General features: G+C 33.6%; 1 protein-coding gene across 1 annotated transcript in view; it reads right to left on the reverse strand.

The window, feature by feature from the left end:
- The window catches only part of LOC150092857 (soma ferritin-like), a 67,402-nt gene that overhangs the window by 18,507 nt on the left and 27,272 nt on the right, over positions 1-21,623 (reverse strand). The window contains exons 2-3 of the mRNA XM_090414681.1: positions 20,226-20,372; positions 511-636 (exon numbers count right to left, since the gene is read on the reverse strand). Coding sequence (XP_090270807.1) covers positions 511-636; positions 20,226-20,372 — 273 coding nt within the window. The remainder of the gene's footprint in view (positions 1-510; positions 637-20,225; positions 20,373-21,623) is intronic.

Genomic DNA, 21,623 nt, shown 5'->3' on the forward strand with positions numbered 1-21,623 from the left:
AATCCAACTGAATCTTCTGACCAAAATGACCAATTTACATCTCCCTGAAAGTTGGGATTAGGCCAACCAACACCTTCCTATTTTCTTAAATAGGAAGGTATTCCTAATAAAGTGGCCACTGAATGTGTGTATGTCAAATTTTTCTTTGCTATAAATATGACCTTTCTTCAATTCTTTTGTAGTACCCTGAAGAAGATTGCTCAACTGACTAGCAAAACAGTCATTAGAACATAAAATATTCTTTGAAATATTTAATTAAACAAAAAAAAAACTAGAAATTTTATTTCATATTCATCACAATTTGCCTTTATTACCTCATTAAATATTTGCTGTCCTTGCGAATAATAATGTTACAACAAATACTTTTTTGAAAAAAGAAAAAGTCAAGTCATGGACTATCTTAAACATTAGCTATATTTAAGTATTTTACTTTTTACTGAATAATTATTTTGATCAAATAAATAATTTAACCAAAATTTGATCAAAAAATAAGAAATGCATAACATTTACCTGGGCATCATCATGAGTGGCAGCAATCTTATGCAGATCTAAAAGAGATTGATTCACACTTTTCTCCAGTTCTAATGCTGCTTGCATGGCATCAACACCAGCACCCCACTCTTCACATGATGGTTTCTAGAAATCATTAAACAAGTAGTCAAATATGTGGCGATTCAGTACCTGAACATGCGATTTAATTTAAAGTTTAGATCCAAATACTTTTTTTTTTATAAATCTAATTCTTTGGAAAAGAAAATCTTAATGTTTGGGGGAGTGGGAGTTACTAAGAGATAATTGAGGAGATATCTAGTTCTATTTGGGTCAGAGGAGAATTCTATTGAATCTTCTCACCCAAATGATTAATCTATATCCTTGTAAATAGATCTGAATGTTGAATGAACAAGGAGGAGCTTAGTTTGGGATTAAGGCAACCAAATTATAATACTGGCAGAAATTACATATTTTGCATGATATCAGATATCACGGGAGTAACATATGGCTATGCAAGACTTAAGTTATCAAGAAATCTGAACAAATACTAAAAAATTAGTTGAAACAAATCTAAACAGAGCTGATCACCCTTGAAGTACAAATCAAACGGAAGAGCAGAACTGGCAGAAGAATTGCTGCTGAAGTACCACATAATTGGTGTTACTGAGATAAAGATGCAGGTGTGGATCATCCCACAAAATAGGATGAAAAACCCAAGTTCCTGGGAAGAAACCTGGACACCTCCATATGAGACCAGATATGAAAGATGTTTCAAACCAAAGGGCAACCAGAGCTCAATACATTGTGCAAAACTGTACTCGCAACACAAAGTTTACTCACCGAAAGTCTCAAGTCAATAGGAGTTCCATAAAACAATCAGGGATGCTGCATCTGTTTATAAAGTTAAAAATATTGTTTAAAAAGTTATTAAATAGAAATTTAATATTTTGCCCAGTCTGTGGCTTCTCTCCAGCTGGCAATATCTACTTACTACTGGTAAGCAGCATATCTGTTGAACCCTGGTCATTACTGACTAAAATAGACCAAAAACAAGATCCTTTCTTTCTAAATATAAATTTTGATTCAAGCAGCAGGATTTATGGAATTTATGGAACAGTTGAGTGATGTGGGGAAAGTTCAAAATGCAGAAACTGAACAATGACATTTATTCATATAGTCTAACCAAAGGTGGTGCAAGCAGGAAATGAAAAAAAGCTGCTGAAATAAAGAGCCAAACGGTCTCGCTCTGCCGATGCAAATTATTCAAATTAAGTGGATATTGAATCCAACATTATTTCAAAGCCGAATAGAGAAACTATAAAGTTTCAGCAGATCCAAGCATACCTTTCATGACAGGGGCTACTCATGGTAAAGGTGGAATAAGCTCTGATCACTTTCCTTAGTATTTCCCATAATGTAAAGCACATCTCCTTGCAGAGATGTATGTTGCTATACATTATGGGGAAAGTCACTACCCAGACCGGTTTCAACCTTTGTTGAGATCTCATCAGTGGACAGGTACACCCAGGTTGAAGTGATGCAGAAGTTATACTTTACCATATGAGTTGCCAAAAGGAGTCACATCACAAAAGGCACCAAGAATTACTGAAATAAAGAACCAAAATGCTCTGCTTCAGTGATGTAAAATTATTCAAATTAAGTGGATATTGAATCCCACATCATTTCAAAGCTGAATAGAGAAACTACAAGTTTCATGCTGAATATAGAAACTATAAAAATTTCAGTGGATCCAAGCATAAGAAAACCTTTTCATGACAGGGGCAACTTGTGGTAAAGGTGGAGTAAGATCCGATCACTTTCCTTAGTATTTCTATATTCGGCACAAAACTCTTGTAGTTTCTCTATTTGGCTTTGAAATAATGTTGGATTCAAAATCCACTTAATTTGAATAATTTTGCATCATCACCAAAGAGACTCCTTTTGGCTCTTTATTTCAGTAATTCTTGGTGCCTTTTGTGATGCGACACCTTTTGGCAACTCGTATGGTAAAGTATAACTTCTGCATCACTTCAACCTGGGTATTTACATCTGGATCTACCTATCCACTGATCAGACCTCAAAGTTCAAAACCGGTCTGGGTAGTGACCCCCCACCTCCATAATGTATAGCATCATACATATCTGCATGAGGAGATGTGCTTTACATTATGTGAGATACTAAGGGAATATGATACATTATGGAAAATACTAAGGAAAGTGATCAGAGCTTACTCCACCTTTACCACGAGTTGCCACTGTCATGAAAGGTTTGCTTACCTTTGGATCTGCGAAACTTTTATAGTTTCTATGTTCGGCATGAAACTCTTGTAGTTATTCCTCTATTCGGCTTTGAAAAAAAAGCTGGTTCTTGTTAGATACCCATGATAGATTCTCAGACATAGGAAAACAAGATAAAAGCACAAGGTAAAAGAACATAAGTACCTGCTAGATTTGTCAAAGACTGACTGGTCATTGCTAACAACAGTTTGAGAAAAAGGATGATAAAAGGAAATGCATATTAAGTTTTGAAAAAAATCAACTAAAATCTGAATAAAACTGATTCAGCCAAGAAAATTAATATCTGTCTGCAGATAGACAAATAAGAACTGTATTGTCACAGGAAGTGAAAAGTGAAAAGAAAATTATGAATTCCTTGCTAGCAAATTAGTAAGGGCTCAGAAAGTAATATATTTAAGAAGTTTTGTTTTCCTTTAAATGATGTTTATAAGTATCAAAAAAGTCATGAGAAGATTTTAAAAAAAATAAAGGGATGCCTTAAAAATTATTTTGTAATAATAAATAAGGTAGCTAGAAAAATAAGTGTAATATGAATTACACAGGGAATGCAATCCCAAAAGTGTTAATATTGCATAGTTACATAAAACCGAATTCTACAGGGTTTTTTTTGGTAACTGATATTTTAATTCTAATGTCAGATAAAATTTTATGGAAACTTTGGCCCAAGAGAACATTTTGCTAGAAGCTACTAAAAGTAAATTTTGCCTGCTAAAGTTTAAAAGCTTGTAAATCGACTAGCTCCAGGATAACACATGCAATTAACAGACAAATACTATTGGCTGATAGTAGACAATGTGTGGAGTATTAGTGGGCAGTAGAGTGCCCGTGCCCTCCCTACCCCCAACAAGTCCATGGAGGTGGAATGTAATAACATCAGGTGACCATAGTACTCCAACTTAAACTGACACCTGACTAGCAAGCAAGATATGTCTGATTGAATATAGAACCCAGCATGAATGTGTTAATGTTAATAAAAACCTCACATAAAGCAACACATGGCTTATATTTAATGATGCAAATCAGCAGTCAGAATTGAAGAGCATACAGAAAGATTGCATGACATTAAATCTAACATAAAACAAGCTACAGTATTATCTACTGTTATGTATAATCAACTAATACATACACATGCAATTTCATTTATTTCCCCATTTCAAAAGAATTTGAGTGGTAAAATGAGCTACTTGATAACATTCTGTGTTTGAAAGTATATCTTGAATAGTTATTTTGAGTTACAATTATTTTATTATAATGCATATTGTGTTGTAAAATACTGACAATATAAATGGCCATGAGTGAACATATGTAAATAACTGTTGAGTATATGCACTGTTAGCACTAACCATTGTTGACATCTGAGCAGTGTCATTCTGAAACCAAAACTAATTGAAGGGTGCAGGGGAAAAACAACTTCAGTCCACGATATTGACTTCCGAAAAAAACTTAATTAAATTTTCCTTGTCAAAATGCAAGTAAACATAGCAAACAAAATAATAATAAAAAAAAATAATAGATATGGTACATTCATGTATATTAAGCATAATTAATTTAAGTAGTACTTAAAAATTAAAAAAAAAAAAAACAAATGGCAAATAATGGCCTTTTTGTCAAAATGGCCAGACTGAAGTGGTTTTTCCCACAGTAAATTATGGCTAAGTTGGTGCCAATATAAAAAAATGGTTGTTATGCATATTTTTTTTTTATTAATCAATTTGGTAATATCCAATTTTTTAATTAATTAATTATTTAATTTATAAATAATAATCAGATCGCATCTCTTGTTTTAAAGATAATAGATACTAAGGGAATTATTATATTATTATACTAACAAAGGTTGGTAAGTGCTTGTTTATTAAGCAATAATACACAAAAAATGAAATATGGTAAAAAGTAATAAAAATTTAAGTAGTTAAAATATTGTAGTTTTAAAATAATCATTTATTTCAATCATCTATTGGATGGTCACCAACGTTGTTTGTCATCGCCACCCTCTGGAGCATCATTATACAGCAAGCCTTTGTAAAAATTTTTTGAATTTGGCCGCTCTAAAAATCGAGACAGGTGGAGTAGGTCGTTATACTTCGCTAACTTTATGGGTACTTTGGCAGTGTATAAGCTCTGTAGCACAGTTTCTCTGTTATTTTTTTTTTTTTTTTATTCTTCTGATTCTTTATAGTTTTCTTTAAATATGCCCCAGAATAAGCCTACTTGTAAAATATCACTGTAGGTTTTTTGTCCTTTAAAATTTGCAGCATACGAATTGGTCTCGTGGGAAAAGGGCATTTCGCTTTATACAAAGGCAATAAATGATTCGTCCAATTTTGGAAATCAAAATCCTTTCTGCAGTCGATCACTTCAAAACAGGTATAGGTTTATCTCGACTGATACGTAAAACTTGTCTCCAGTCGTCCGGAGTTTCAGTGTAAGATTATTGGTTTAACAACCCCATTGATGCAATAGTGATAATAGTTGATGCAATTGGACTGAAGTTGTTTTTCCATACAACGGCTCAGACTGAGGGTGTTCTTCCCAAGTTTAAGAAATATTCTCCGTTCATTTGTCTGGAATGAGGTTGTTTATGCAGAAAGTCGTATTTATGAGATGAAACCTTCCTTTAATCCCCAACAGATGGCAGCATTAGGTTGAATTCACAAAAATTGGACTGAAGTTGTTTTTCCCCTGTACCCTTCAATTTCCTCCAGCATGCATAGGAAAATTTTAGACATATAAAGAAAGAAAATACTGAAGAGTATAGAGTAATAATATTTCAGTGAAGATTCTGGAAGATATCTGCCTCTGGAAAAAAGTACAAAAAGCAAGAGACCTGGATGTGACTGATGCAATCATGCAGGGATTCTTTGACTAACAACTGAAAATGTGTAGAAAAATAACAGCTAGAGTAGAATTGGGGAGCATAGCAGAGATGACAAGTATGGAATAATTTGGATCCAAAATTTAAGGAATGAAACAGATTTTATTTAAGAAGATGAAAGTCAATCTGTTAACAGGTGTATGCCAATATTTTCAAGCTGCTTCTTACAGGAATTTGTTAAAGTAAATGAGCTGTTAATAATTACTACAGTTGTTAGTGCCTGGAACAGAAGAAACTAATGTCCTTCTATCATGTTATAGAAGAACTTATATTTTTGCAATGGAAGCAGTATTTGAATTTTCTTCCAACTACTGAAAAGTAATACTCGTTTCTTTAGTTAAAATTCTCTTGTGGTAAAGATGGAATTGGATGGTTATTACTAAACACCTTGAACTCTGAATGCAGAAAAGGTAATTAATATAATTTACCTGCTCTGCTTAGTTCATTCAGAATAATTGAAGATTTCAAATTGTTTAGTTTGGATTAGTGTGATATCACACCATGGCCTACATTTGTCATGAGTTAAATTTTTTAGTGGAGCTCACTTCAGTTTCTGTTTGTACAATTTAATTGATAGAAAGATCTTGAGACTCAATTTTAAGTTCTTGATATAATGATTTGTCTTTACATCTTGTATATAATGACTAAATAATATTTATTTTTTTATTTTTTTATTTTTTTTAATATACTTGGAGTTATCACCGCCTTCAGCTGTAAGAAACAATGATGAAATTTTCTTTTAACTGAGATAATACTTGAGCAGGATTAGTAACAGAATTTGTATAGGAGACAAACCTGACTGGCCTTTCAGCAATTATGACAGATCACTGAATATCATAAAGAAAATATTCAGCATATAAGAAAACTTGCAAATCCCCAGATGAGACATTTTTATAGCAGAAGATTTGTTATAATGAATTTAGAGTAAAAAATACTAACCTCTACACTGTTCCCATGGAAAAAAAAAATTGAAAACAACAAATGAAATTGAAAAAACCATAAATAGAACACATGTACTGAACAAACCATTGGCAGAAACAATATAAAGCTCACAAAATGACAACATGGGGATTTGTAAATTTTCTTATATGCTGAATGTTTTTTTTATGATATGCTTCAAATGCAAGAAGCAAGACAAAAGGAAATAAGCAGAAGAGGATGAAATCATAAAAATGAAAATCCATAATTAATGGTTACATTTTAGTTTAAAATCACCCGGAATCTTCATAATACAAGTAAGTGTACCTGAAATATTCATATTACGGGTTCACATTCATAATGCGAACCTGTATTTATATTATGAATACGGGTTCACATTATGACCCATATAATGTGACCCGTTCCATGAAAATGAAAGCCATGGAACATTATATCAGAGACACATTATATATATAGAATATCATTATATTCAGAGGCACATTATATATATAGAATATCATTATATTCAGAGGCACATTATATATAAAGGATGTGTGTGTAAAAAGCAGTGAGCCTACTGTTTGCACTTGCAAATATTAGGCTCAATTCTATATCATCTAGATAAAGATGAATCTAATGAATTCAGATTTGCTTGCAAGAGCTTCTTTGTAGATTAATACAAAAATAAAGACAAGGAGAAATAGCTCAATATGAAGTTCATAAAATATTTGTGCAGTATAAACTTCTCTGAAAAAGAAATCTTAAAACATGAATGAATTTAATTTTGTAGTGGCATGTAGTTTTGCACGTGCATCTAGATAGGTGTTAAGTATGAGAAACTTGAAATTTATATATTGTTATTAATTCATTAACTTAGAGTTGTAGAGATACAATTATTTAATTTTGCGAGGATAATGTGTTATGCAATGACCACAGTCAGACATTTTAATTTGTCTAGAGACAAGTGACTGGAGAAGCACAAAGAGTAATCATTGGGGCCAAGAGAAAAGTAACAAAGCAAAAAGAGAAAGAAAATGTGGTTTCAGACATTGAAAGACACCAGAGGTAAAATGAAAAGATCTCTAAAAGTAAGCTTTCATTAATTAATTATTTTCTGTATTTTCTAGATAAAGAAGAAATCTTTTCCTTCTGATATATCCTGATCAGCAGGTGTTCATTCATAATGTCATTACAGAATGTTTTCTTCTATTTAAAGAATTTAAAATGGAAGTCTGATTTAGAAAAATAAACCATTTGTTAACAAATGCCCTCAGGCTTTCAGAAATCCTACTAATCTCCGTATGAAACTGAGTAACTCACATTAACTTGGAAAACCCTTAAAGACCAACTCCTACATAAGATTTGAACTGAACATGAAACCGATCTTATTTATATAGTAGAACAATATGCTAGTTGGTTAGATGAGCAGTCAAATGTATCCACTCTCCAACCAACAGGCTATGGGTTCAAATTCTAGCAAGAGAATGGCTGGTTGTGATTAGGTTGAAAATTCTTTGTCCGGTGATGACAACTGCTCGTCCCACTTATTAAAGGCTTCAAATTTGAAATAAAGTACCATTTCAGCAGTTGAGTGTAATTTACATATTATGTCAAAAAAGCTTTAAACCACCCATGATATTCACATAATATAGGCTTACAATCCTTCATGGATGGGAGTCAAACATTCTGCTTCAATCTAGGAAGAGCAAGTTAAGATGGCTAAATTAATATGGATAATATACGTGATTTAAACATTTATTGCTGTAAAATTTCCACCTATGTTTCACAGGCATTATCAGAAAAATGGAATAGACCAACCTAAAAAAAAATAAATAAAATTAATGTACTACTACAGTTAGATTTAGCATGGTAACATGCAGTTAATTCCAAGAGTGAAAAATCCTAGAGAAGATTAGCACACTGGAGATGGTACATCAGACCTGCTGAAATCAGGATAATATAATAATGCTTGCACCCTTGCATAAGCATCCACTCTGTAAAATTTGCAATCTTCGAAAGTGTTTAGAGAAGATCACATGCTGCAAGGCCAGAATGTATATAATATAATACTATATATATAATAATGTATATAATACTATAGAATGCCACAGTAAACAACTTATGTAAATATTAATCTTATTTATCATAAGACATCAGTACAACTATCAAACAAGAAAAAGGAACTGAATTCAAAAAACAGTAGTGCACATGCTTAAATTGGAATCCCTCTATGTATACAGTCACATGTTCATGGATTAAAATTATTGGGCTAAAATGAAAATTAAATTAAAATATAGCAGATAATTATTTAATACAACTGAGGATAACAATTTTCCAAACTTTTGGAATAGTGAGACAGTTGTTCAGATTAAGATTAGGTCTATGAAGTAAGGCTTCAGCACTTTCATGTGTATATATGTAGTAGCTTAGCATTTGACAATGTTCAGAGATACGTTTATTTACAGATCTCTCTGTTTGTCCAAAGTAAGACAGGTTACACAAACATGGTACTTCGTATATGCCAGGTAGCATCACTGGTGAGAGTGTCTTTTAGAAAAGGTAGCAAGTTGTGAATTTGGTTGATGGGTTTGAAAGTAGCAATCAGTTGATATTTTTTCATAATTTTTGTCACACGTTCAGATATGCCTTTAACATATGGTATAGAAGTCCTGTGGGCTTCTTGTCTTGGTTGATTTGAAGGAGAGTGGTTAATTATATTATTGGGGTTGCTATTGGTTTATATCCATTTAGTAAGGCTGTTTCTTTGATAATTTCCAATTCTTGTTTTAAAAATTCTTCAGAAGAGAAATCTTGTGTACTCTGGATACTAGAGAATTTAGATGCCATGTTTGAGATGGATGGTGAGCTGATGTATTATGGATCTAACAACCTGAAAAAGTTATTTATGGTAGACAGAAGTGGAAATATTTACGATGGATGTGTACATCAAGAAACAAAATACCTTTTAATGATTCTTTTCTCAGTGTGAACTTGATACAAGGATGCAGGCTGTTGATTTCTTTGTAGAAATCAATAGTTCAGGTTCTGTGCAACTCCAAACTGCAAAGATGTCATCAATGCAGCACAGTCAAATTGTTAGTTTTGGATCAAGAGCGAAAATTTTATTTTCTAGGTGTTCAAGAAAAAAAGTTGGCTAAGTTAAGTGATAAGGATGAGCCCATTGCTGTTCCTTCCTCTTGTTTATATATATTTTATCTTCCCATGTGAAGTAATCTGATGTGATTGCAAATTTGAATAATTCCACTGTCTGGTGGAATTTTTTGGGATAACAATTCTATTAACTCTTTGTGAGGGATATTAATGGAGAGAGAGACAATGTCAAAGCTTACTGACATGTCTGTATCTGCCAGTTTAAATGTCTTTTGCCTTGTATGAAATTCTATGGAATTTTTTTTTTTTAAATCAAAAAAGCTGAGTAGCCTGTGAAGGGTGGAGAAGGTTGGACAGAAACTTGATTTTATATGTGGGCCAAGAATCCACAATAGGTCTAACTGGACAATTACTTTTATGTAATTTTGGTGAACTATGTATTCTAAGTCTTGCATGGTATGTTTTGAGTCTTTTGATGGTTTCTTGATCTATGGATGCCATTTCATCCAATAACTTGAGTTTTTTTGAGCTGACTTTTGCTAGAATTATTATTAAGCTAGGGGTATGTATTGAAATTCTCCCTTCAATAATATCCCTCACAAAGAGACAATAGAACTGTTAACCCAAAAATTTCCAGTCATAGTTACATGCAAAGAAATGGAGCAAGCTGAGGTATTAGATAAGTACTAGATCAACATAATTGAGGTGACTGAAACAAAAAAGACAAAAACTGATGAGATCTTTCTGAGCAATAAATACAAAATGTTATATTCAGGCAATGACAATCAAGGAAAAGGAGTAACCATAGTATGAAGCTAATCTTCTTGAATGGCAGGCAGTCTCAAGTAGTGATGTGGGCAAATATTATAATGGGGAACTGGACAATGAGATTTATTTGTGCCTATGGGTCCCACAGAAGGTTCTACTAAGGTAGAAGTTGAGGAATTTATTCATGCTTTAGAGAAAGCAACCGACACAATGAAAAAAGGAAAAGTTGGTCCTTGTGGGGATCTAAATAGCAAAGTGAGAAATGATTCTCAGACATACAAAAATATTTTGGGAAAATTTGAAGAAAAGAGCAAAGCTAATAATGTCAAATACCTGTTGGATTTCTGCTCAGGACATGAACTAGTTATTACTAACACCATGTTCCAACATAAAAATGTGCACAAATTCACACAAAGAGAAGAGGCAAGGAATAAGAAAAGTCTCATTGACTAGGTGTTGATAGTGATGTTTTCTCCCTGGTGCAGGACACCAGAGTGTACAGAGGATTTGAATTTAGAAGTGATCACTATTTAGTATTGTGCTGGATAAAATTGAATTTCATATTGAAAAGAATAATGTGTAAAGAAAATTAACATGTAAGAAAGCAAATAAAAGTTGAGCAGCTCTCAGATGTAAACTGTAGACTAAAATACACAAAAATTATTGAAGAGAAACTGAAAGAGTTTGAGAACAGCAACCAAACCTTGGAGATTCAGTGGCAAGCCTTGAAGAAAACACTGATTAGTTCAACTAGAGAGGCATGTGGTGAGGTTGTCTGCAAGGATAGAAAAATCAGAACACCATGGTGGACAAAGTTAAAAGAGGCAGTGAAGGAAAAGAAGAAAGAATATCAAAAGTTCCTGGCAAATAAGTCAACTTGTGCTCTTAGAAAATACAGAGACAAATGTAAGAAAGCTAAACACTGTGTAAAACTATCTAAACAAAAGTCATGGGAGAACTTTGGCAAGAACATAGAAAATAAATATCAAGAAGGTCGTAAGATATTCTGGGAGGTTGTTGAAGAAGCATAGAAATGGAGAAAAGAGTGTTGTAAAAGGAGTTAGAGATGATAAAGGAGACATGAAAACACGAGAAAAAGATATCCTTGAAGTTTGGAGTAATTACTTCGAAAAATTGCTAAATGAAACAAGCAGTGATAGTACAGTGGTAAAAAACACTAAACAGGCATACAGTCAGGAATACATATCTATACTTGAAGTAGAAAAAGCCAAAGGCTTGAAATGTGGAAAGGCAGCAGAAGTAGATGATATTAAACCAGAAATGCTGGGATATGGTGGTATAAAAGTCTTACAGTGGCTACACTGCATAGTTCAGAAAGCCTGGACAGAGGGACAAATTCCCGATGATTGGAGTAGAGCTCTCATAGTACCCATATATAAAAAGTGAAATAAAACTGAATGTGAGAATTACAGAGGTATATCCCTACTGAGTGTTCCTGGTAATTGAGAAACTGTTGAGAAGAACTGTGGAAGAAAAGCATGGTGAAGAACAAGCTGGATTCAGGTCAAATAGAGGCTGTCAGGATCAGATCTTCACTTTACGACAAACAGTGGAGAAATTATGGGAATATAACAAAGATCTGTATTTAAGTTTTCGATTTGGAAAAAAGGTATATGACAAGGTGCCAAGAGAGAAGCTATTCAATATGCCACAGTTATATGGTGTCAATGGGGCATTATATCAAGCAATACTTATTCTTTATTTGAGTTGTGAGTCAGCAGTTAGAATTGAAGTACAGGAAGATGGTTTAATGTTAAATCTGGTGTGAGACAAGGATGTACATTATCCCCTCTGTTATTCATTATCTATATGGATCACATTATGAAGGAAAATGGTATTAAACATGATATCAAAATTGGAGATGTTAATGTCAGCTCTTTGCTTTATGCAGATGATGTTATACTTCTAAATCCACTGCAAGTCTGCAAGATTCTCTGACTACAGATATGATATAAAGGTCAGCAATAAAAAGACAATGAAAATAGGTAGAATCATTGAAAACGTCAACTGTTGTGAATGGAGAACCTGTGGAACAAGTAAAACATTTCAGCTACTTAGGCACAATTTTTAGTGAAGATGGTAAATTAAATAGACAACAGAATCAACAAATCTGGTATGGTCGGAAGTGAATTGAATAAATTCATATGGAATAAGAGAGAAATTAGTCGGAACACTAAATTAGCTGTATACAAGACACTGTTCAAACCAGTTTTAACTTATGGATCTGAGATCTGGGTTAGAAGTAAAACACTTGACCAAAGACTAGAGATGCAGATATGAGAGTCCTGAGAAAGATTAGAAGCGTGAATAGATGGTATCAATGGCAATACCATATTAAAAACGATGATATTAAGAAAGAACTCGACATTGTCGGCATCCAGGAATGCATTAGCAGAGCTAATCTCAGGTGGTATGGTCACTTAAACAGAATGGGCGAGGAAAGATTAGCAAAACGAGTGTTCTCTGCCAGGTTTGCAGGAAAACGACCCAGAGGAAGACCAAGATATAGGTGGATTGATATGGTACAATGTGCCTTAGATGATAGAATTATAAGATCTGATAATGATAATATTGGAGACTCGACAAGTAACAGACTGATTTGGAGGAAAATGTAAATAGGAAGTTAGTACTACATGAAAAATTTACATCATTACTATCATATCCTGTACACCCCTTGAGGATACATGTCAGGAATTTGACAATGATGATGACATATGTCTGAACATCAAGACCACATCCGCTTTATCAAACCTCACAAATCTGGCCTTGCACAACATGGAATTGAAAACATCAAGTTACTACATGTTATATGAAAATGGCAGCTGATGATTCTGTCCTCAGTAAAATGTATCTGAAGTAGCCGCTTGATGGGGTGGTAATGTGAGGAGGGGCACCATCCTGCATAAGAACTGTTGAATCCAGGTGCTGACACTGTGGAAGTATTAGAATCACCTGATTGGCTAAGAAAGATGTATAGTGCTGGCCATTAACAGTGCAGGTAACGAGACCAGCAAGAATGAATTCGAAAAAGAAAGGTCTAATAATGAATTCCACTGTAAAACCACGCCAAACAGTGACCTTTGAGGAATGAAGTAAAATCTGTTACATGATGTGTGGGTTTGCAGTTGCCGAAATTCTGCAGTTGTACATATCTACAGCACCATCCAAATGGAAGTGAGCTTCATCAGTCCAGAAAAGGTTTCATGGCCAGTTGTTGACCAGTTCAGAATAAGCAAGAAACTGAAACTGCAGAGCAAATGTTTCTCATGCAGCCGGTCAGGATTAAGCAACTTCTGAATGTGAACTCTTGTAAAGATAACAGTGCAGAATTTGCCTTACAACTTCATGAACCATGGTTATGGGTTTGTCTAAAGACCGTGTGCTGCTGCTTCCTACAATATTTGCCAACCTTTCTTCCTCTAACACTGTGGCTACTTATCCTACTGTCTACTGTTCAACAGGCTTCCATCCTCTGCCAGGTTTGAGATCTAAGGAACCTGTCTCTTCAAATTTCTGGATCATTTTGCATAATCCATTTGCAGTCATAGGACCCATTTTTAATCCTTTTTATGTTCTGAACTTTCAGAGTGCTGTCAAGGCACAGCTGTTATTTTGGTACAGCAACTTCAAGTGCACAATTCTTCATTAATGGTAACATTGTGCTATGACAAGTCTGCTCGCAGGTAATGAATTTATGCATTCTGCACTACCTACTTTTTATAGAAGCTTCTTTCTAAGCATATGCCATAGGGGACATTTGTATAAATGGTAGTCGCAGCATTACACTGCATTCCAAGAATATCATAGCTAATTTATTGTATTGCAGCATCACCCTACTGGAAACTGTTAGAACTAATCCTTTTTGGATTTTGTGCAAAATGAAATTCCAATGCTGCACTAAATATTAAATCATTCTGGCGAGTTGTTTGTAGATCATTTTTTGCCAAATAAAATAGAAGTTAAACAGTAATTGAACAAAGTAGTGATGTTTCTTGGGAACAAGTTGTCTAAGATGTTGATGACTTCAACCACTGGAATGTTAGTTAACGTCCAGGATTGCTAGTATATCCTCTTCAAAAATAGGGATGATTTTTATTTTATCTATAAAATGTTTTGAGTTTTTAATATAAGTATCCGAGACGTGAATGTGTTGTTGTAAAATCTTCGCAAGATACTTGGACAGTTGGTAAGTGGGAGAATAGATTCCATCAACCATTGGACGTAATGGTATACCTTCTTTATGAATTTTTGGAAGGCCATACAATCTAGGAGTAAGTGGGTGCATAGATTTTAGTTTTTTTTATAATTTCTATAGGCCAGTTATTCATTCCACGTAATAATTCATTGGTGTCATTATGGTTTTTTGTGGTAGGATCTCTACTGAGAACTTCATATACAGACCTGTCAGATAATAGATTTTTAATTTTTTCTTCATAATCTTTAGTATTTAATATAACTGTATTATTACCTTTGTCGGCTTTGAGATGATATCTTTATTATTCCTTAATTTGAGAAGCGTTCTTTCCATTTGGTTAGAGTTGGTGTTAGGAGATCTTGACTGAGCTGAAAGCATTATGCTGCTTTTTAATCGTAAGTCATTAGCTATTGGAACTGGTAGTAATGAGAAGGCTTTTTCTAAGTTGCAGATGAACTCTATTTTAGGAAGAATGACAGTGGGTTTTAAAAGCAAAATTGAATCCTTTTTTGAGGATAGAGATCTCAGGTTTACTTAAAACGTGTTTAGATAGGTTAATTATCACTTGGTTATCTGGTAGAGACGGTTTGCAGTTGTTATGATTATCATACAGTATACTGAATTTATCAATTTGTGTCTTTTTGCTGTGATTAAATGTTTTGGTAAAACTGTTGCTAATCATATTGTCTAATAGTTGCCATGTCTCAGCATCAAGATTATTAGAGATATCTGTGAATAAATTATAGCACTGTGAGTCTATTTCTTCATTTGAAATGCTTAGCATTTCAAATGAAGAAATTTTTGGAACACACTATTGTCTCTACATCTTTTTAAAAAAGTCAGATGGTTTAAATACCTCGCTTTTTTGCATTTTAAACCTTCGAGATTGCGTACCTTTTGTTTGGTGAACTCGTTGATCCTGTTCATTATGTTGAATTTTTTCTTGACAATTGTTCATAAGACTATTACACTTTTTTTATATAATCTTTGTCAAGTAACTTTATTTTATCCTCCTACATGTTTCGCCAATCTTTTTCTATTGGCATCCTCAGGGAATACAAACTAGTAAGCTAAAATGAAGGTTACAGACTAGGTTATAACTAATGGTTCTAATTCATACAAAAAATTGGTATTGTGCGTGACAATGTGCGTGTCTCATTAACGTGATTTATTCGTTATTGTTATTGGCTCATGACGTAATTGTTATGAAAGTTCATTTCTTTGATGTTTAATGATCTGATAAAAGTTTTCCAAATTTCCGGTAAAATTAGATCTTGATTCTTGTTTAGGTTTTCAGTTTTACAGGCGACTGTAGCTGCTTCTTTAAAGGTTCTTGAATGGTAGTTATCTTCTACGTATGGCATAACGCTCTTATCCAACTCAATGTGATAGTTAGTAGAGGCAAAGTGGCATGAAAGGCCTGAAATAGAAAAAGATTGGCGAAACATGTAGGAGGATAAAATAAAGCTACTTGACAAAGATTATATAAAAGAAGTGTAATAGTCTTATGAATAATTGTCAAGAAAAAAATTCAACATAATGAACAGGATCAACGAGTTCACCAAACAAAAGGTACGCAATCTCGAAGGTTTAAAATGCAAAAAAGAGAGGTATTTAAACCATCTGACTTTTTTAAAAAGATGTAGAGACAATAGCGTGTTCCCAAAATTTTTTCGTTTGAAACAACATTATAAAACTAGACAAGCCAACTTGATTTACCAACGAACTTCGTATGCTCTTCTTAGAGAAAGAATTCGCCATACAAGCTTAGCAAAATAGATTCACAGTGCTATAATTTATTCACAGATATCTCTAATAATCTTGACGCTGAGACATGGCAACTATTAGACAATATGATTAGCAACAGTTTTACCAAAACATTTAATCACAGCAAAAAGACACAAATTGATAAATTCAATATACTGTATGATAATCATAACAACTGCAAACCGTCTCTACCAGATAACCAAGTGATAATTAACCTATCTAAACACGTTTTAAGTAAACCTGAGATCTCTATCCTCAAAAAAGGATTCAATTTTGCTTTAAAACCCACTGTCATTCTTCCTAAAATAGAGTTCATCTACAACTTAGAAAAAGCCTTCTCATTACTACCAGTTCCAATAGCTAATGACTTACGATTAAAAAGCAGCATAATGCTTTCAGCTCAGTCAAGATCTCCTAACATCAACTCTAACCAAATGGAAAGAACGCTTCTCAAATTAAGGAATAATAAAGATATCATCATCTCAAAGCTGACAAAGGTAATAATACAGTTATATTAAATACTAAAGATTATGAAGAAAAAATTAAAAATCTATTATCTGACAGGTCTGTATATGAAGTTCTCAGTAGAGATCCTACCACATAAAACCATAATGACACCAATGAATTATTACGTGGAATGAATAACTGGCCTATAGAAATTATAAAAAAAACTAAAATCTATGCACCCACTTACTCCTAGATTGTATGGCCTTCCAAAAATTCATAAAGAAGGTATACCATTACGTCCAATGGTTGATGCAATCTATTCTCCCACTTACCAACTGTCCAAGTATCTTGCGAAGATTTTACAACAACACATTCACGTCTCGGATACTTATATTAAAAACTCAAAACATTTTATAGATAAAATAAAAAACATCCCTATTTTTGAAGAGGATATACTAGCAATCCTGGACGTTAACTAACATTCCAGTGGTTGAAGTCATCAACATCTTAGACAATTTGTTCCCAAGAAACATCACTACTTTGTTCAATTACTGTTTAACTTTAACTATTTTATTTGGCAAAAAATGATCTATTAAATCATTCTGTTGAACAGTTATCCAGTTATAGCCTTTCAACTTTAATTATAATCACCCTGTATAAAGCTTCTGCGGTGATTAACTTGAATTACAGCTTTGTCATATAAAACTTAGTCAGGATATATATTAACCTAAAAATGTTATTCACTGGGTGTTCAATTCAGAGCTCTGCAACATCACAGTGTCAGTTGGAAGACCAACAGCAAAGCAGGGGGAAGCAAGTAGCTCATTTCTAAAACAGATGTAGCAGCAAGAAAAACTGTCATATCTTTTATGTATGTATGTACGGCATTATAAAGTGGGTTAATATTAAATTTTCACATCTAGAAAACAACTATATGCAGTTCAATAAATAGTCAGGCACTGGTATAGATTGAGTAAAAATAACAGAATATTACTCCCATAAATGACAAAGTATCAACAGAGGCTCTACTACCTTATGACTCTGGGCAAACATGGTTTGGCAAATCTCAAGTGACGTTGCATGCCCATTTCAGTCGGATGTGCTGATGTGTGGCTTATACAACTAAGTTCACATCAATTTGACTGTATGATTGCATTTTAATTGATGTATGAAAGTTTCAAGAATATATAGCACATCAGAGCTCATCTTAATTGGTCTGATGCAATTAACGTTAATTTATCAATTCTAACCAAATCTGCATAGAGTGGAAAACAATGTGTTTAGACGTTTTAAGATATTAGAAAACAATAATGAAGGAGGATGCTATATTTGGATGGCATATTTGAATTACTCAAAATAGTAATTTGGAAGAGGAGGATGAGGCTTTATTCGACTACAATCATACAATCCACAAAAGCTCTTGCAGAAAACAGGACATTCAGTAGACTGTCAACACTGTTTCCCCATTGTAAATATGAGCAAAAAAGTTAAATTTATAGAAAATTATTAAAAACCTGTCTATATCAGTGTCCTAAACGGGTCAGTTCACACTTCATGCATGCAAAACAGATGAAACTCGGAAAACAAACAGCAACTCATGACAAATGACAACATTCAACCAGATTGGCTGACAAAATAACTAATAACTAATTGCAAAATAACTAATCACAGCCACTGATTTCAGGGTGCTATTGTCTCGCCGCACGTTCTGCCCCATCTTCCGAGTTATTTAAAACCACAGGAATGCCGAACAAATTAACGCAAATGTTTACACATTGAAAAGTGTCCTCTTTATGAAGCACTAATATACTGTGTTTAATTTTAGGAATCATGAAGCCAGGAAACAATTATGGGAGCCTTTAACAGGAATAAATGCAAAAATATAATATCAGTGATATAGATATTCTATGAGTGTGCACTGCACACCTAGCATATGCTGAATATACGCCCCTGCTTTTGACCTAGTTTGGCACAAAGGTCCATTAAGAAAACTCCCATCATTTGGTCAGCCCCCGATTTCTGGTCAGACACTCACTTCGATGGCTCCTTATCTTCTATCTATTCAACTAATGCTGACAAATCTGCTCTTTTGCCCACCCTCTTTCTTCTATATATAAACGATCTACTCCAAATCCAGAATTTTCTGATGGCAGCACAATGCACTCTTCCTTTTCATTTGACAAATCCTGCGAAGCACAAATCACTCCTCTAACCTCCAATATCTTAAATTCTGATCTTCAAAACATTCAGTGGGATTTGGATAATCAACTTCAACTAGCAAAGCACACCTCTGCATTATTTCCCATAAAAAAGAACCCTGTTCTTCAAATCTTACCCATGACAACATTCAAATCTCTGTTCAAGATGAGATTCAACTTCTTGGAATCACTAACTTCAAAATCTCTCTTGGCACAAACATCACAAATGTTGCTCCTCTGCATAAAAAAAAATTAAGGCTCTTTCACTCGAGGCATAACTCCAAACAGCTCCTAACCCTATAACAAATCAGAAATCCTTCCAACCATTGAATTCTATACAGAAAAGAGCAGGTTGATTGATAACACTTGTCTCATTAATACACCCCACTCAGTTTTGCAACCCCACAGAACAAATTTCTCCTCTTCATTTATCCCTTCCGCTAGTACTCACTGGAAGTCTTCCACCACGTTTCCCAAGAAATACAATCCACAGCACTAGTATTTATCCTTTATCACATCCAGGAGTCTACCAAGTACCCTGCTCATGCAATCAAGCCTACTACGGTCAAACAGGAAGAACAGTAAATATCCGCATCAGCAAACATAAACGATACGTCCGGAATTATCATTATGGGAAGTTGGGCCTAGCAGACCATGCTCTGGATACCCCTGCACATAGGATCAACTGGAAAAACACAAAAGTACTACACAGAAACCCGTATAAATCAGAGAGATTGTTCTTAGAGGCGACAGAAGCCCTAAAACACACTCCAAATCTCAACAAATATGGCTGTATTAACTTGCTGAAGATCTGGGAGACAGTCATATTAAGAAAAAACTAGCACTTTTCTAGGACTCTAGTAATATATGATAGGTTTTTTTTTTTCTTCCCAGATAGAGGGCGCCAAAATCAGGACTTTAGTCTTTATGTTGCTGCTACAATTTTGTTTAAGTACACCATGTTGTTTTAGTCTCGCGTATTATGTGTGATCTGAAGATGCTGGTTATAATACCAGTGAAATATCAGCATCAAGTTAATAAATTAATTATTTACTTAGTTTCTGTGTTCTATTATACTGTTAAAATAATAAACAAAATATATTTAAAACCTTTATACTCATGGTGTAATTTTATTTTACCTGGATATTCTGTAAAACAATGCGACCTCCACGCATATTTTGGTACTTCATTAATTTCTCTGCATGTTCACGCTCCTCATCACTCGATTTTTTAAAGAATTTATAAAATCCCCGAAGAGCAACATCATCTCTGTCAAAATAATATGCCTTCACAAGACAAGGAAGAGGGAGGAGAGAAAAAGAAATAAAATTAATAGGTAACAATTTTTTCTCTATTTCACTAAATTTTTAAGAATCAGTGGTTAAACTTTTGACACTGAATACCAGATGCTTCTTTGGATATAGAAAATAACAGAATTAATATTTAAAAAAATACAAGGTATATCAACTGTTAGGTTTGAAGAATTGTGCTAGGTCACTAGTCAAGCAAATGTTGCTAGCCAAATGTCAACCTTGGTTACCTAATAATCACTTTTTTTTTTTTTAATCATAGATCCAACCAAGTTATAAACTTTTGTTATCACTATGGCTAATTTTTTCAATGTGTGATATCACAATATTTCAATTTTTTTTTTTTAATTAAACTGTCTTTTGGTGAACTGTTATTCAAAGAACTGTACAAACGAGCTGTTTTCAGTGAATTTTATAGATACCATCTTTCATGTAATAATGTATTTTCTTCATCACTCGAAATAGTATATGACCGCTCTTATTACAGATACTCTTGTACAGTCAAAATGAATTGCATTATCAAAAAAAGTAGTTATACTTCTTTATGGTTGGTAAATCTGGTTTTTAACGTATCTAATGTTGGGAGATCTTAACCAACTCAGATATCATTATACATTGTTCAGTTTGCATGTTCTGCAAGAAGTACATCTTTCTGGCTCTGGATTTGCTTCAATATGTGAATTTCCATTTTCAGAAAAATCCTAGTTTATTTATTTTTTCTAGTCTTAGCAGGTATATGCTATTGAAATTTAATCACCCACTTCACCTTGTACTTATATAATGCACTAAAGTTGTCTTAACTACAAAAGATCTTTCACCTATCCAGTTCTGTCTACCAGATGGAATGGTCTCTACAGTTTCTACTTCTTATAGCTTGATTACTATTTTTGTTCTCCTGATGCATTACCAGAAAATTCTAACTGAAATTAAGGCATTTCTGTTAATTTAAATCAAAATATGTATCATTTAATTCCCATTCCATTTATACTTACTGACTTCTGTCCAGTGCCTTGGACAGAGGTCAATTTTCTTGGAGTAACTAAATTATTCCAAGAAAATTCAGCTTAATGTCTGGAGAACCACAACCCGTAGCATTTACATTCAGCCAATGTTGCAACTTGCAACAGCTGGAAGAATGCAACAATTCTGCATGTTCATTTAATGTCTGGTATGAAACCAGATTTTTCTAAACAGATATTAAAATAAACAGTATAACCTGATAAGTTC

This window comes from Typopeltis vanoorti, chromosome 25, assembly GCF_054136105.1.
Source record: "Typopeltis vanoorti isolate ZY-2024b chromosome 25, IOZ_Tvanoo_1.0, whole genome shotgun sequence".
Taxonomy (NCBI): domain Eukaryota; kingdom Metazoa; phylum Arthropoda; class Arachnida; order Uropygi; family Thelyphonidae; genus Typopeltis; species Typopeltis vanoorti.